The following is an 18,017-nucleotide window of genomic DNA, read 5'->3' as shown; positions in this document are numbered from 1 at the left end:
TGCATGGGGGTCGCCATCTTTGACGCCATCCCCGATGCCATCCGCCACGCGCGACCCATGGGGGCCGCCATCCTGGGACCATTCCGCAGCCTCCAGCCCTGCTCACCCCGTCGTACGCTGGCCACTGCTACTTCCGACCGGCCTACCCATCACCTTCCGAATTTCGCCTCCACCACGCTCGACCAGCCTCGGCCTTATCACCTCACAAAATCTACGATGACCGTCCGGATCAACGGGCACGAGACGGCCTGCCTTTTCGACTCCAGCACAGACAGCTTCATACACACAGATACGGTAAGGTGCTGCTCCCTCCCAATTTTACCCGCGACCCAGAAAATCTCCCTGGCTTCAAGAACACATTGTGTAGCAATCCGGGGGTACTGTGTCACGGCCCTTACCGTACGAGGCGTAGAGTACACTAACTTTAAACTCTACGTCCTTCCCCATCTCTGCGCTGCCCTATTACTGGGGCTCGACTTCCAGTGCCACCTCCAAAGCCTTACTTTAAAGTTTGGTGGACCCCTGCCCCCCCCCCCCCCCCCCCCCTCACCGTCTGTAGCCTCACGACCCTTAAAGTCACCCCATCCTCGCTCTTCGCTAACCTCACCCCGGACTGTAAGCCCGTTGCCACTAGGAGCAGACGATACAGTGCCCGGGACAGGGCCTTTATCAGGTTGGAGGTCCAGCAACTACTACAAGAGGGGATCATTGAGGCTAGTACCAGCCCCTGGACAGCCCAAGTGGTCATCGTCAAGACTGGGGAGAAGCACCGGATGGTCATCGACTACGGTCAGACCATCAACCGGTACACGCAGCTCGATGCAAACCCCCTCCCCCGCATATCTGACATGGTCAATCAGATTGCGCAGTATTGAGTCTTCTCCACAGTTGACTTGAAGTCCGCGTACCACCAGCTCCCTATCCGCCCGGAGGACCGCCAATACACTGCCTTCGAGGCAGATGGCCGCCTCTACCACTTCCTCAGGGTTCCCTTCGGCGTCACTAATGGGGTCTCAGTCTTCCAACGAGAAATGGACCGAATGGTTGACCAGTACGGGCTGCGGGCCACGTTCCCGTACTTAGAAAATGTCACCATCTGAGGCCATGACCAGCAGGACAATGACGAAAACCTCCGGCACTTCCTCTACACCGCTAAACTCCTGAACCTCACCTATAATAAGGAAAAATGCGTTTTCCGCACAACCCGCCTAGCCATCCTTGGCTACGTTGTGGAAAACAGAGTCCTAGGGCCCAACCCCGACTGCATGCGCCCCCTCCTGGAGCTCCCCCTCCCCCACTGCCCCAAGGCCATGAAGAGATGCCTGGGGCTCTTCTCGTACTATGCCCAGTGGGTCCCAAATTATGCGGACAAGGCCTGTCCACTTATTAAATCCACTGTTTTGCCCCTGACGGCTGAGGCCCACCTGGCCTTCAACCGCATCAAGGCAGATATTGCCAAAGCCGCGATGCACGCTGTGGACGAGTCCATTCCGTTCCAGGCAGAGAGCGATGCGTCGGACTTTGCTCTGGCCGCTACCTTCAACCAGGCGGGCAGGCCCGTGGCTTTCTTCTCCCGTACCTTCCATGCCTCTGAAATTCGACACTCCTCTGTCAATAAGGAAGCCCAAATCATTGTAGAAGCTGTGCGACATTGGAGGCATTACCTGGCCGGCAGGCGATTCACTCTCCTCACTGACCAACGGTCGGTTGCCTTCATGCTTTACAATACACAGCGGGGCAAAATCAAGAACGACAAGATTCTGAGGTGGAGGATCGAGCTCTCCACCTACAACTACGATATCTTGTACCGACCTGGGAAGCTCAATGAGCCCCCAGATGCCCCATCTGAGCGGTACATGTGCCAGCGCACAAGTGGACTAACTCCGGGTCCTCCACAATGACCTCTGTCACCCGGGGGTCACCCGTTTTTTTCACTTTATCAAGGCTCGCAACCTGCCCTACTCCATCGAGGAGGTCAGGAACGTGACCAGGGACTGCCAGGTCTGCGCGGAGTGCAAACCGCACTTCTATCGGCCAGACAGAGCGCACCTGGTAAAGGCCTCTCGCCCCTTTGAGCGCCTCAGCATCAATTTCAAAGGACCCCTCCCCTCCACTGACTGTAACGTATACTTCCTCAACATTGTTGACAAATACTCAAGATTCCCCTTTGCCATCCCATGCCCTGACATGACTTCTGCCACCGTCATCAAGGCCCTGCACAGTCTTTTCACCTTGTTCCGGTTCCCCACCTACATTCATAGCGATCGGGGTTCCTCCTTCATGAGCAACGGGTTGTGTCAGTTCCTGCTTACCAAGGGCATCACCTCCAGCAGGACGACCAGCTACAACCCCCGGGGTAACAGACAGGTGGAGAGGGAGAACGCGACGGTCTGGAAGGCTGTCCTCCTGGCCCTACGGTCTAGAAGTCTCCCAGTCTCCCGCTGCAGGAGGTCCTCTCCGATGCACTCCACTCCATCCGGTCGCTCCTGTGCACTGCCACCAACGAGACCCCTCACGAGCGTATATTTGCCTTCCCCAGGAAGTCCACCTCCGGGGTCTTGCTTCCGTCCTGGCTGACAGTCCCAGGGTCCGTCCGCCTCCGGAAGCATGCGAGGAGCCATAAAGCAGATCCCCTCATCGAGAAGGTCATGCTCCTCCATGCCAATCCACAATATGCCTCCTTGGCACATCATGACGGGCGACAGGACACAGTCTCACTCCGGGATTTGGCACCTGCAGGTTCCCCAGCGACCATCACCACCACCCCCGATCCTACACAGTCTCCCTCCACCACTACCCAGCTACTTCAAGGTCTGGCACCCGCAGGCCCACCGGCGGCCATCGCCACCACCCCCACCCACACACCGCCCCCCCCCCCCTCCACCGACTCAACTACTGGGTGAAGAAGAGGACGACACGCTTCCGGACACGCAGGTCTCAACACCGGTGCCCACACCACAGCCGGGACTGAGGCGATCACGGCGGAAGGTCAAGGCCCCCCCGACAGACTTAATCTTTAAGTCCAATTCACCCCCGCTGGACTATATTTTTAACAGGGGGGGAATGTGGTAAACCACTGCATTGTATTGTACTGTTGTACTGTTACATGCCTGTGCTTGTCCCTGCTGGCTCCGAACCACTGTAGTATATAATCTGTGCATTGTGGTAAACTGCCACTGTATTATATGTAATGTGGTAAACTACTGCCTGCTGGCTCCTCCTCCCCTCGGGCTCGGTATAAAGGTGGCTCGTCTCCGCCGCTGCCTCAGTTCGGGATCCGAGGCCAGGAGGCTTTCTGTTTAGTTTATTAAAGCTTCAGTTACCTTCACCACTCATCGTGTGTTCATGGATGGCATGTCACTTTCATTAACAAAAGAAATGGGGGGAATACGGGTGGAGTTACTGTCGCAAGACAAACAAAGAAATGTACAGCACAGGAACAGGCCCTTCGGCCCTCCAAGCCCGTGCCGACCATACTGCCCGACTAAACTACAATCTTCTACACTTCCTGGGTCCGTATCCTTCTATTCCCATCCTATTCATATATTTGTCAAGATGCCCCTTAAATGTCCCTATCGTCCCTGCTTCCACCACCTCCTCCGGTAGCGAGTTCCAGGCACACACTACCCTCTGCGTAAAAAACTTGCCTCGTACATCTACTCTAAACCTTGCCCCTCTCACCTTAAACCTATGCCCCCTAGTAATTGACCCCTCTACCCTGGGGAAAAGCCTCTGACTATCCACTCTGTCTATGCCCCTCATAATTTTGTATACCTCTATCAGGTCGCCCCTCAACCTCCTTCGTTCCATCAGAACAGGAAATGTGTGATTTTTTGGGGGGCATGGGTTTGATGCCCTCACTGGGTAAGATGCCAATCAATTGGTTCCAGAGTGCTTCCCCTGTTCACCAACAAAGATGTCACTGCTTTCTGTAGCAGGGAGGCACGTGGAAAGATTTGCAGCGGTTAACGCTGAATAAGTCAGCCAGATGTTAACATCCAAGCGCTTCACAATGCATCTTAATCGGAGGCCAGGTCATATTTCGTCAGCAACGGTGCAAGAGGTGGGGGGGGGGGGGGGTACTCGCTGCTGCACTTGGCAATTAATTTAGGAAACAAATTTGCGCTACCAATCTGCAGAGCGCTTAGCGTTCCCGACCAAATTTGGAGAGGGAGGAGGAGCCCGCCTCAACCGCACTTGACGCACAAGGCTCGGGCGGGGAGCGGGAGAGCAGCCCGGGTGTCTGACACGCGGCTCCGCCAACCGCGGCCGCCCGGCGCACGCCAGTCCACCAATCGGACGGGGAGGGAGGCGGGGTTCGGCGAGCCCACCAATCGGGAGGAGGACTGGGTAGGAGGCGGGGCTTGTCTCCTCCCCTCCGCCCGCCATCAGATTCGGTTGCGCGGCGGGCCGGGCCGAGTGCGCATGCGCGGGGCAGGCCGGCCCAGCTGAAAGTTGAGGAGAAAGCGAAGCGGCGGGAGCTGGTGCGTGTCGGCGCCGATCGCCACAGACCCAGACAGACGGAGAGAGAGGGAGACAAAGAAACAACGACGGCCTTTGTGCGCTTCACGGCCCGCTGAACATGACAGAGCCGCAGTCGGCACTCTTACTCCGAAGGCAGCTGGCAGGTAAAAAGGGAAAGAGACATGATCGGTAGGGGAAGGCCCCCCCCCCCCCCACCCCGGTTCGCCGTCACCGGGATCCCTCCCCCCCCCCCCCTCGATGGCGGCGGTCGGTCGTTGCACAATCGGCGCCTCAGCAACTCTGCCCCCCTCCCCCGTTTATTCTCGGCCCGCTTTAAGCGCCGACTCTCCCGGGGTTCTTTAGCTCCCGCCTACTGTTTGAAGCCACAGGCCCGGTTTCTTTGTCCGGTTACGGTTCTTCTGTTTATTTCGTCCGTCGTCTCTACACTGCCCCCCCCCCGCCCCCCCGTTATTCGCTCTCCCACTGCCCCCCCCCCCCCCCCCCAAGGACCGGCTTGCGCCTGGCGCCCAGCATGTCAGCTCCCGGCCGTGCTGTCCTGAGCTCTGCCTCTATTGTTGCCCCCAGTTCCTTTCTCTTCCCCACCGTCCCCATTTCTTTCCTCTCCAGCGTCCTCCTATTCCCAAAATACATCGGCGCAGTGATGCACCAGTTTGCTTTTTAAAACTATCCGTACGTAAAATGCCGGGTCAGATCTTTAAAAATTCGTTCGTTATCAATTCGCACCGGCTCAAACTATTTTAGCTACTATTACATTCACATACGAGACGGGTTGGCTCGATGTCTCTTTCCTCAATGGGAGTTTTAATTTGTATTTAGTATTCTCCCCCGACATGCCACATATCACTCTCTCCTGACTGGGTACATTTTGTGTTCATGGTAAATAATACAAATGTCTGGCTTTGGATTATTAGAACATTGCTTTATCTCTGGTATGCTGGAGTCCTGCCCTGCTTGTTGTTGAATATATGGGATCAGTCCTGGGATTCTGGCACAGAATGTTGGTCAGGATACTGATCTTTAAATAGTGCCTGACTAGGTGGTTGGATCTTTTGGTCTCCTCTGATAGATGGCAATGTAGCATTTCCTCAGTGTTGTGCTGAAGATTGTACTCCAGACATGGAATAGGCTGGAAGTGACATTCCAGATATGTCATATACATAGTAACAGGAGAGTCGAAAGAAGAATGTGGGCTGGTTATGAACCAAATGGATATTATCTTATGGAGGCATGAGTGTTTTAGATTTGTCTTCACCAAATGGAGGATGTTGCCAGTCTCACAATAAATTGATAGAGCCCTGCCAACCCTTTAAGTACTTGAAATGAAAATCGCTGATTGTCACAAGTAGGCTTCAAATGAAGTTACTGTGAAAAGCCCCTAGTCGCCACATTCCGGCGCCTGTTTGGAGAGGCTGGTACTTTTGAATAGAAACTCCTCTGATAAGGATGGGTTGAATTCTAAGTTCCTAAGTGAAGTGAAAACAGCAAAAGCGTAGAAATCAAAAGGAGTCATTACCTAATGTGATGTCATAGAATAGAATTATCATAGAATTTACAGTGCAGAAGGAGGCCATTTGGCCCATCGAGTCTGCACCGGCTCTTAGAAAGAGCACCCTACCCAAGGTCAACACCTCCACCCCATCCCCATAACCCAGTAACCCCACCCAACACTAAGGGCAATTTGTCATGGCCAATCCACCTAACCTGCACATCTTTGGACTGTGGGAGGAAACCGAAGCACCCGGAGGAAACCCATGCACACACTGGGAGGATGTGCAGACTCCGCACAGACAGTGACCCAAGCCAGAATTGAACTTGGGACCCTGGAGCTGTGAAGCAATTGTTATGATGTGATTCACCTTCTATCCTTTTCTGATGAGATGTGTAATGGAGTTTGATGTTAGGACCCCTCTCTCCCTGATATATAATATATATTGACCTTTGTGTACAGGGTACAGTTTCAAAATTGAATGCTATAAAACGGGGACCATGAAGTGGAGAACCTTAAAACTACACAAGTTGATGGAATGGGTGTTAAATTAAATTTAATACAGAGAAGTGTGAAATTATTCCATTTTGGTAGGAAGAATGCAGAGAGACAACCTAAAACGCACCATTCTAAGTAACGAGTAACTCATTTTTGGGGGGACAAAGTTAGTAGAGTACCAAGAAAACTAGCTTCCCTTTTTAATATTACTTAGAATTTACAGTGCAGAAGGATACCATTCAGTCTATCGAGTCTGCACCGGCCCTTGAAAAGAGCACCCTACCTAAACCCATACCTCCACCCGATCCCAGTAACCCCACCTAACCTTTTTGGGCACTAGGGGCCAATCCACCTAACCTGCACAGACAGTGACCCAAACCGGACTCGAACCTGGGATCCTGGAGCTGTGAAGCAACTGTGCTACCGTGCCGCCCAGTATTAGTATAGGATTTCTACTATATGCCTATCCAGGTGGATCTGTGCCAGTAAGCACTGCACATTATACCAAGTAGGGTTGGATATTTATGAGCCTTAAATTCTCAGCCATCTGTCTTCCAGTGAGGGTGCTATGAATGAACCAAGGTACTCACAAAATTAAACTGAAGTTGTGTGGGTCTAGTTTTATTTTTATTTCCATCTGGTTTAAGTTTATCATTCGTGTAATCATCAGTTGCAAGCCATATTGCATAAAATCACCCATTTCTTTCAGAGGTGAGGGCTGCAGGAGAACCTGCCATTCAAATTCAGAACTTTACCATCTGTGGGGCACTGAAATGGTTCAGGAAATATTGTTCATGCTCAGTTAGCCCCGTAAATTTACTCTACCTTGTATACTGGCAAAAAGCAGTAGAGAATTCATGGACTAGGAGAAACAACGATGGTTAGAGCTACAAGAGGAAAGGTGAGAAAAAGTTTGCGGATTCTAAAAACAACACTTTTACTATATTTAAGGGAAAGGCGGTAATTAAGGAAATTGTAGACTTGCTAAATAGCTACTTTGTATCTGCCTTCATAGAGGTTGAGTTTCGAAGGAAAATAATTCCAGGGCAGGCACTAACTTGATTCACTAAATTTTATTAAAACATGATGTTCTAGCGAAGTTAAAAGTAAAATGGCCATTGTCCCAGATCACAATAGGCTACTTTCCCTTTGAGGGAAAAAGCTGACTGGTGGTGATTTATCTTGATGACCACCACATCTCAGGTGAGGTACACAATTGAGAAGGCAGAGCCTTCATGAATAACCTCATCCGGTACAGGAATTGAACGCGCACTATTGGCCTCATTCTACATCACGAACGAGCTGTCCAGCCAACTGAGCTAAACTGGTCCCCAGTTGGTCTAGAGACTACTGTCGCAGATAGACAAATTTTAAGGATCTGATGGCTTCCGCCCCAAGGTATTGGAGGAAGCAGGCTAGAAAATTTTGGATGCATTAGTAGCTATCTTCCAAAACTCGTATACCTATTTAGGAATTGTCCCCTTTGGATTGCAAAATGCTAATGTCACTCCATTATTTTAAGAAGGCTAAGAGATAGCTTATTAGTCCTGCCATTTTTTAGTTTAACATTAGATGTTGTGGCATTACTGGAATCTAATAATAATCGTTTATTGTGAAAAGCCCCTAGTCGCCACATTCCGGCGCCTGTTCGGGGAGGCTGAGATGGGAATTGAACCCGTGCTGCTGACATTGTTCTGAATTACTAGCCACCTGTTTAGCCAAACCAGCCCCTTCAATCTATGTATCGGGATGGAGTGATTGCGCTTTTGGACAAATATTTTTAAAAAATCTTTTAAAAATAAATTTAGAGTACTCTATTCATTTTTTCCAATTAGGGGGCAATTTACTTTACTAGCGTGTTCAATCCACTTAACGTGCGCATCTTTTGGGGTGTGGGGGGCGAAACCCACGCAAACATGGGGAGAATGTGCAAACTCCACACGGACAGTGACCCAGAGCCAGGATCGAGCCTGGGACCTTGCGCCGTGAGACTGCAGTGCTGCCCTGCTTTTGGACAAATATGAGCTGATCAGAAGGAGCCAGAATCGATTTGTAAAATTTGAGACAACTAATTAAACTATTTGAACTTTTGATGTGATATCTGATGGTGTAGATAAGAAAGCACCTGGATGTTACTTGTTTATGGCCAGAGTTAAAATGAGTATAGGTGGAAATGCAGGCAAACCTATTGGCTTGGAGCTACGCGATATGGGAATGAAGGTTCTGTAATTGACAGGATGCGACCAGACGTGCCCCACTGGCATAGTAAATAGTATGTTTGGGAGCAGAAAATTGAAAGGATACATTGATGTATCACAAAGTTTGCTCGTGCTGTTTGGGGTTGAGGTTTAAACTAATTTGGCGGGGGGTGGGTGGGATACAGTATGGAGAGCGAAGGTGGACATGTTAAGGCACACGGTAATATGGCAAAGCTAAATGGCATTTGTTTTAATGCAAGGAATATTATGGGTAATGCAAGGAATATTATGGGTAAGGCTGATGAATTGAGGGTGTTCTTAATATATGGGAGTATATTCCCGTACCGGCCTCCCCGAACAGGCGCCGGAATGTGGCGCCTAGGGGCTTTTCACAGTAACTTCATTGAAGCTTACTCATGACAATAAGCGATTTTCATTTCATCTTATAAAATGAAAATCGCTTATTGTCACAAGTAGGCTTCAATGAAGTTACTGTGAAAATCCCCTAGTCCCCACATTCCGGCGCCTGTTCGGGGAGGCTGGTACGGGAATTGAACCGTGCTGCTGGCCTGCTTTGGTCTGATTTCAAAGCCAGTGATTTAGCCCTGTGCTAAACGAGCCCCATGGGACATTGTTGAGGGAGAGGCAAGACAGGCAGCTCAATATTCCAGGCTATAGAATCTTCGGGCTTGCTATGGGGTGTCACATTATTGATTAAGTAAGAGTCAATTACTGCAGTGGGGAGGAATGATATATTTAACAGGCTCCTCAATTGAGCCCATGTAGATGGAACATTAAAACAAAAGGCATCTTTTTTAGAATGAATTTAGAGTACCCAATTTTTTCCAATTAAGGGGCAATTTTAGCGTGGCCAATCCACCTAACTTGCACATTTTTGGGTTGTGGGGGCGAACCCCACGCAGACACTGAGAGAATGTGCAAACTCCACACGGATAGTGACCCAGCGCCCGGGATCGAACCTGGGACCTCGGCGCATGAGGCAGCAATGCTAACCACCGTACTGCCCCTGAACAAAAGGCATCTTGACAAACGCATGGATAGGATGGGTATAGAAGGAAACGGTACAAGGAAGTGCTGAGGGTTTTGGCAAAGGTTGGTACCATGACCGGTACAGGCTTGAAGGGCCTGTTCCTGTGCTGTATTGTTTTTGATTTATTATTGTCACACTTATTAATATACAATGAAAAGTATTGTTTCTTGCACGCTGTACGGACAACGCATACCGTACATAGGGAAGGAAGGAGAGACTGCAGAATGTAATATTACAGTCATCTAGGGTTTAGAGAGAAAATAAACTTAATACGAGGTAGTTCCGTTCAAAGGCTTGATGACAGCAGGGAAGAAGCTGTTCTTGAGTCGGTTGGTACGTGACCTCAAACCTTTGTATCTTTTTCCTGACGGAAGAAGGTGGAAGAGAATATGTCCGGGGTGCATGAAGTCCTTAATTATGCTGGCTGTCTTTGTTCTTTTTTTTAAAAGTGGACAGTCGTGTTGCCTGGAGTGTACTGTAGGTCCCCAGCCGGGGAGAGATAGAAGAGCCGATGTGTAGACAAATCTCAAGAGAAGTATAAAATTATGGGGTAATAATGTTTGGAGATTTCAACTTCCCCCCCAATATTAATTGAGATACACAAAGTGTGAAAGGCTTAGAGGGGGCGGAATTAAAAGTGCATCCAGGACAGCATTTTGAGCCAGTATGTAGACAGTCCGACAAGAGAGAGGGTGGTACTAGAGGGATATAAGCCAGGCAATTGGTGGAAGTGTTGGTGTGGGAGGATTTCGGTGATGACCATAACTTGGTAAGATTTAAAGTAGTTATGGAAAAGGACCGAGATGGAATGGAAATCAAAGTTCTGAATTGATGGAAGGCTGAATTTGAAAGATATATATATAAGGACCTGGCCAAAGCTACTTGTAGGAAAATCCACATCAGAGCAGTGGGAATCGTTCATAAAGAAAATACTGTGTACAGGGCCAACATGTAAGGGTAAAAAGATGGGACCAACAAGTCCAGAGAACTCTGGGATGTCATGGGATATACAGGAAAAAAAGGGAGGCTTTTTGCAGTACAGGGGGCTCAAAACAGTGGAAGCCCTAGAGGAGTATAGTGCAGTGTGTACTTTAAGAAATTGGGAGAGCGAAGAGGGGTTATGAGAAAGCACGGGGGGTGAAATACAGGAAAGTCCCACAGTATTTTATGAGTATATTTAAGGGCATGAGGGTTACCAGAGAAAGAGTAGGGCCCATTGGGGACCAAAGTGGCAATGTGTATGTGGAGCTGGTGACTTGGGTAAGATTTTAAATGTGTTTTTTGCATCTGTTCACTATGGAGAAGGAGGAGGAGAATGTCGATGTAGAAATCAGGGAGGGGAACTATGATATAAAGTGCATACATCCCCAGGCCCAGACTACTCCCAGGCTTCTGTGGGAGGCAATGGAGGGGATTGCATGGGCTCTGACACAAATTTTTGAATCCTCTTGGCCATGGGAGAGGTGCAAGAGAGCTGGAACACAGCTAGTACCACCCTCTCTCTTGTCGGACTTTCTACATACTGGCTCAAAATGCTGTCCTGGATGCACTTTTAATTCTGCCCCCTCTAAGCTTTTCACACTTTGTGTATCTCAATTAATATTGGGGGAAGTTGAAATCCCCAAACATTATTACCCTATAATTTTATACTTCTCTTGAGATTTGTCTACACATCGGTCTTCTATCTCCCTCCTTATTCAAAGAGGGGGGGTAGGGATAAGGATGGATGGCATGGTGGTTAACACTGCTGCATCACTGTCTCAGGGACCCTGAGACAGAATACAACCAATCCTCCGTCCTTATAACAAACGAACAAAGAAATGTACAGCACAGGAACAGGCCCTTCGGCCCACCAAGCCCGTGCTGACCATGCTGCCCGACTAAACTACAATCTTCTACACTTCCTGGGTCCGTATCCCTCTATTCCCATCCTATTCATGTATTTGTCAAGGTGCCCTTAAATGTCACTATCGTCCCTGCTTCCACCACCTCCTCCGGTAGCGAGTTCCAGGCACCCACTACCCTCTGCGTAAAAAACTTGCCTCGTACATCTACTCTAAACCTTGCCCCTCTCACCTTAAACCTATGCCCCCTAGTAATTGACCCTTCTACCCTGGGGAAAAGCCTCTGACTATCCACTCTGTCTATGCCCCTCATAATTTTGTAGACCTCTATCAGGTCTCTCCTGAACCTTCTTCGTTCCAGTGAGAGCAAACCAAGTTTATTCAACCGCTCCTCATAGCTAATGCCCTACATGCCAGGCAACATTCTGGTAAATCTCTTCTGCACCCTCTCTAAAGCCTCCACATCCTTCTGGTAGTGTGGCGACCAGAATTGAACACTATACTCCAAGTGTGGCCTAACTAAGGTTCTATACAGCTGCAACATGACTTGCCAATTCTTATACTCAATGCCCCGGCCAATGAAGGCAAGCATGCCGTATGCCTTCTTGACTACCTTCTCCACCTGTGCTGCCCCTTTCAATGACCTGTGGACCTGTACTCCTAGATCTCTTTGACTTTCAATACTCTTGAGGGTTCTACCATTCACTGTATATTCCCTACCTGCATTAGACCTTCCAAAATGCATTACCTCACATTTGTCCGGATTAAACTCCATCTGCCATCTCTCCGCCCAAGCCTCCAAACAATCTAAATCCTGCTGTATCCTCTGACAGTCCTCATCGCTATCCGCAATTCCACCAACCTTTGTGTCGTCTGCAAACTTACTAATCAGACCAGTTACATTTTCCTCCAAATCATTTATATATACTACAAAGAGCAAAGGTCCCAGCACTGATCCCTGTGGAACACCACTGGTCACAGCCCTCTAATTAGAAAAGCATCCTTCCATTGCTACTCTCTGCCTTCTATGACCTAGCCAGTTCTGAATCCACCTTGCCAGCTCACCCCTGATCCCGTGTGACTTCACCTTTTGTACTAGTCTACCATGAGGGACCTTGTCAAAGGCCTTACTGAAGTCCATATAGACACATCCACTGCCCTACCTGCATCAATCATCTTAGTGACCTCCTCGAAAAACTCTATCAAGTTAGTGAGACACGACCTCCCCTTCACAAAACCATGCTGCCTCTCACTAATACGTCCATTTGCTTCCAAATGGGAGTAGATCCTGTCTCGAAGAATTCTCTCCAGTAATTTCCCTACAACTGAAGTAAGGCTCACCGGCCTGTAGTTCCCTGGATTATCCTTGCTACCCTTCTTAAACAGAGGAACAACATTGGCTATTCTCCAGTCCTCCGGGACATCCCCTGAAGACAGTGAGGATCCAAAGATTTCTGTCAAGGCCTCAGCAATTTCCTCTCCAGCCTCCTTCAGTATTCTGGGGTAGATCCCATCAGGCCCTGGGGACTTATCTACCTTAATATTTTTTAAGACACCCAACACCTCGTCTTTTTGGATCTCAATGTGACCCAGGCTATCTACACACCCTTCGCCAGACTCAACGTCTACCAATTTCTTCTCTTTGGTGAATACTGATGCAAAGTATTCATTTAGTACCTCGCCCATTTCCTCTGGCTCCACACATAGATTCCCTTGCCTATCCTTCAGTGGGCCAACCCTTTCCCTGGCTACCCTCTTGCTTTTTATGTACGTGTAAAAAGCCTTGGGATTTTCCTTAACCGTATTTGCCAATGACTTTTCGTGACCCCTTCTAGCCCTCCTGACTCCTTGCTTAAGTTCCTTCCTACTTTCCTTATATTCCACGCAGGCTTCGTCTGTTCCCAGCCTTTTAGCCCTGACAAATGCCTCCTTTTTCTTTTTGACGAGGCCTACAATATCTCTCGTTATCCAAGGTTCCCGAAAATTGCCGTATTTATCCTCCTTCCTCACAGGAACATGCCGGTCCTGAATTCCTTTCAACTGCCACTTGAAAGCCTCCCACATGTCAGATGTTGATTTGCCCTCAAACATCCACCCCCAATCTATGTTCTTCTGTTCCCGCCTAATATTGTTATAATTAGCCTTCCCCCAATTTAGCACATTCATCCTAGGAACACTCTTATCCTTGTCCACCAGTACTTTAAAACTTACTGAATTGTGGTCACTGTTACCGAAATGCTCCCCTACTGAAACATCTACCACCTGGCTGGGCTCATTCCCCAATACCAGGTCCGGTACCGCCCCTTCCCTAGTTGGACTGTCTACATATTGTTTTAAGAAGCCCTCCTGGATGCTCCTTACAAACTCCGCCCGTCTAAGCCCCTGGCGCTAAGTGAGTCCCAGTCAATATTGGGGAAGTTGAAGTCTCCCATCACCACAACCCTGTTGTTTTTACTCTTTTCCAAAATCTGTCTACCTATCTGCTCCTCTATCTCCCGCTGGCTGTTGGGAGGCCTGTAGTAAACCCCCAACATTGTGACTGCACCCTTCTTATTCCTGATCTCTACCCATATAGCCTCACTGCCCTCTGAGGTGTCCTCCCGCAGTACAGCTGTGATATTCTCCCGAACCAGTAGTGCAACTCTGCCTCCCCTTTTACATCCCCCTCTATCCCGCCTGAAACATCTGAATCCTGGAACGTTTAGCTGCCAATCCTGCCCTTCCCTCAATCAGGTCTCTGTAATGGCAACAACACCATAGTTCCAAGTACCAATCCAAGCTCTACGTTCATCTGCCTTACCCGTAATACTTCTTGCATTAAAACATATGCACTTCAGGCCACCAGACCCGCTGTGTTCAGCAACTTCTCCCTGTCTTCTCTGCCTCAGAGCCCCACTGTCCCTATTCCCTAGTTCTCCCTCAATGCTCTCACCTTCTGACCTATTGCTCCCGTGCCCACCCCCCTGCCATACTAACATCCGTCAAGTCCCTCTCCTCGGTGAATACCGATGCAAAGAACTCATTAAGAATCTCACCAATTTCCTCTGACTCCATGCATAAATTCCCTCTTTTGTCTTTTGAGTAGGCCAATCCTTTCTCTAGTTACCCTCTTGCTCCTTATATACGAATAAAAGACTTTGGAATTTTCCTTAACCCTGTTAGCCAAAGATATTTCATGACCCCTTTTAGCCCTCTTTATTGCGCGTTTGAGATTTGTCCTACTTTCCCGATATTCCAAAGCTTCGGCTGTCTTCAGTTGCCTAGACCTTATGTATGCTTCCTTTTTCCTCTTAGCTAGTCTCACAATTCCACCAGTCATCCATGGTTCCCTAATCTTGCCATTTCTATCCCTCATTTTCACAGGGACATGTCTGTCCTGCACTCTAATCAACCTCTCTTTAAAAGCCTCCCACATATCAAATGTGGATTTACCTTCAAACAGCTGCTCCCAATCCACATTTCCCAGCTCCTGACGAATTTTGGTACAGTTGACCTTCCCCCAATTTAGCACTCTTCCTTTAGGACTATTCTCGTCTTTGTCCATGAGTATTCTAAAACTTACCGAATTGTGATCACTATTCCCAAAGTAATCCCTGACTGAAACTTCAGCCACCTGGCCGCGCTCATTCCCCAATACCAGGTCCAATATGGCCCCTTCCCGAGTTGGACTATTTACATACTGCTCTAGAAAACCCTCCTGGATGCTCCTTCTAAATTCTGCTCCATCAAGACCTCTGACAACAAGTGTATCCCAGTCAATGGTGGGAAAATTAAAATCTCCTATCACCACCACCCTGTTGCTCCTACATCTTTCCATAATCTGTTTACATATTTGTACCTCTATCTCACGCTCGCTGTTGGGAGGTCTGTAGTGCATTCCCAACATTGTTACCGCACCCTTCCTATTTCTGAGCTCTGCCCATATCGCCTCACTGCTCGAGTCCTCCATCGTGCCCTCCTTCAGCACAGCTGTGATATCCTCTCTGACCAGTAATGCAACTCTTCCACCCCTTTTACGTCCCTCTCTATCCCGCCTGAAGCATCGATATCCTGGGATATTTAGTTCATGCCCTTCCCTCAACCAAGTCTCAGAAATAGCAATAACATCATACTCTCAGGTACTAATCCAAGCCCTAAGTTCATCTGCCTTACCTACTACACTTCTTGCATTAAAACAAATGCACCTCAGACCACCAGTCCCTTTGCGTTCATCATCTGCTCCCTGCCTACTCTTCCCCTTAGTCACGCTGACTTCATGATCTAGTTCCTTACAGGCTTTAGTTACTACCTCCTTACTGTCCACTAACCTCCTCATTTGGTTCCCATCCCCCTGCCACATTAGTTTAAACCCTCCCCAACAGCGTTGGCAAAAGCACCCCCAAGGACATTGGTTCCAGTCCGGCCCAGGTGTAGACTGTCCAATTTGTAGTAGTCCCACCTACCCCAGAACCGGTCCCAATGTTCCAAAAATCTGAACCCCTCCCTCCTGCACCATCTCTCAAGCCACGCATTCATCCTGCCTATTCTTTCATTTCTACTCTGACCACCATGTGGCACTGGTAGCAATCCTGAGATTACTACCTCTGAGGTTCGACTTTTAACTTGGCTCCTAAACTCCCTACATTCTGCTTGTAGGACCTCATACTGTTTTTTTACCTATATCGTTGGTGCCTATATGCACCACGACAACTGGCTGTTCACCCTCCCCCATCAGAATGTTCTGCAGCCGATCTGAGACATCCCTGACCCGTGCCCCTGGGAGGCAACATACCATTTGGGAGTCTCGTTTTCGACCACAGAACCGCCTATCCACTCCCCTTACAATTGAATCCCCTATGACTATAGCCCTTCCACTCTTTTTCCCGCCCTTCTGCACAGCAGAGCCAGCCACGGTGCCATGAACCTGGCTACTGCTGCCTTCCCCGGTGAGCCATCTCCCCCAACAGTATCCAAAATGGTATACCTGTTTTGGAGGGAGATGGCCGCAGGGGACACCTGCACTGCCTTCCTGCTTTTTCTCTGCCTTTTGGTCACCCATTCCCTTTCTCCCTCAGCAATCCTAATCTGTGGTGTGACTAATTCGTTAAACGTGCTATCCACTACCTCCTCAGTATCACGGATGCTCCAAAGTGAGTCCATCCGCAGCTCCAGAGCCGTCATGAGGTCTAACAAGAGCTGCAGCTGGACACACTTCCCACACGGGAAGGAGCCAGAGACATCAGCCACGACCCTGAGCTCCCACATTGAGCAAGAGGAGCATAACACGGGTCTGAGATCTCCTGCTATTTTTAATCTTAAGCTTAACTTAGTCTAACTATAATATCAAATAATAGATAAATGAAAAAGGAAAAAAATAAATTGTTACCAATCACAAGATTTAAAAAAAAGAAATAGAAAAACCCTACCTTATCAACACACCTCGGGGGGGGGGGGGGGGGGGGGGGGAGAAAGAAAAACTACTTACCAGTCACCAGCCAATCACTTAGCTGCTGGCTGTGACGTTACGGTTCAACTTCTTTCTACTTCTACCTGCCCTCGAGTCTCCCTCGTGTCTTTAGGATCCTTAAGGGGGAGGGGGAGCAGCCAGAAGTCGTGGTGAACATTGGTACCAATGATGTTGGTAGGAAAAGGGGTGTGGATGTAATAAACGAGTTCAGGGAGTTAGGCTGGAAGTTAAAAGCCAGGACAGACAGAGTTGTCATCTCTGGTTTGTTGCCGGTGCCACGTGATAGCTATGAATAGGGAGAGAGTGCAGTTGAACACGTGGCTGCAGGAATGGTGTAGGAGGGTGGGAGGGCTTCAGGTATTTGGGTAATTGGAGCGCATTCTGGGGAAAGTGGGACCTGTACAAGCAGGACGGGTTGCATCTGAACCAGAGGGGCACCAATTTCCTGGGAGGGAGGTTTTCTAGTACTCTTTGGGAGGGTTTAAACTAATTTGGCTGGGGAATGGGAACCGGATTTGTAGTCCAGCAACTAAGGTAGCTGATGTTCAGGACGCCAAAGCGTGTAGTGAAGCAATGGGGAAGGTAACACTGACAAAGGAGAGTACTTGCAGGCACGGAGATGGGTTGAAGTGTGGAAGAAATAGGAAAGGAGCAGTCACCTTGTTGGGAGTTTTCTATAGGCCCACCAATAGCAGCAGAGATGTGGAGAAACAGATTTTGGAAACGTGCAGAAGTCACAGGGTAATAGTCATGGGCGACTTCAACTTTCCATATATTGAGTGGACACTCTTTAGATCAAATAATTTGGATGGGGTGGTGTTTGTGCAGTGTGTCCAGGAAACTTTTCCAACACAGTATGTAGATTGTCTGACCAGAGGGGAGGCCATATTGGATTTGGTACTTGGTAATGAACCAGGGCAAATGATAGATTTGTTAGTGGGGGTGCATTTTGGAGATAGTGACCACAATTCTGTGACTTTCACTTTAGTAATGGAGAGGGATAGGTACG

The 18,017-nt window shown here is 48.9% G+C and overlaps 1 protein-coding gene across 1 annotated transcript in view; it reads left to right on the top strand.

Moving 5' to 3' along the window:
- The first annotated feature begins 4,425 nt into the window (after window positions 1-4,425).
- ube2g1a (ubiquitin-conjugating enzyme E2G 1a (UBC7 homolog, yeast)) overlaps window positions 4,426-18,017 on the top strand; it is a 133,501-nt gene continuing 119,909 nt past the window's right edge. The window contains exon 1 of the mRNA XM_072469162.1: window positions 4,426-4,628. Within this exon, the coding sequence (XP_072325263.1) occupies window positions 4,583-4,628 (46 nt within the window). The 5' untranslated portion in view covers window positions 4,426-4,582. The remainder of the gene's footprint in view (window positions 4,629-18,017) is intronic.

The sequence above is a fragment of the Scyliorhinus torazame genome, chromosome 12 (genome assembly GCF_047496885.1).
Source record: "Scyliorhinus torazame isolate Kashiwa2021f chromosome 12, sScyTor2.1, whole genome shotgun sequence".
Lineage (NCBI taxonomy): Eukaryota > Metazoa > Chordata > Chondrichthyes > Carcharhiniformes > Scyliorhinidae > Scyliorhinus > Scyliorhinus torazame.
Note: the sequence above shows the minus strand (reverse complement) of the source record. Positions and strands in the feature narration are given on the sequence as shown.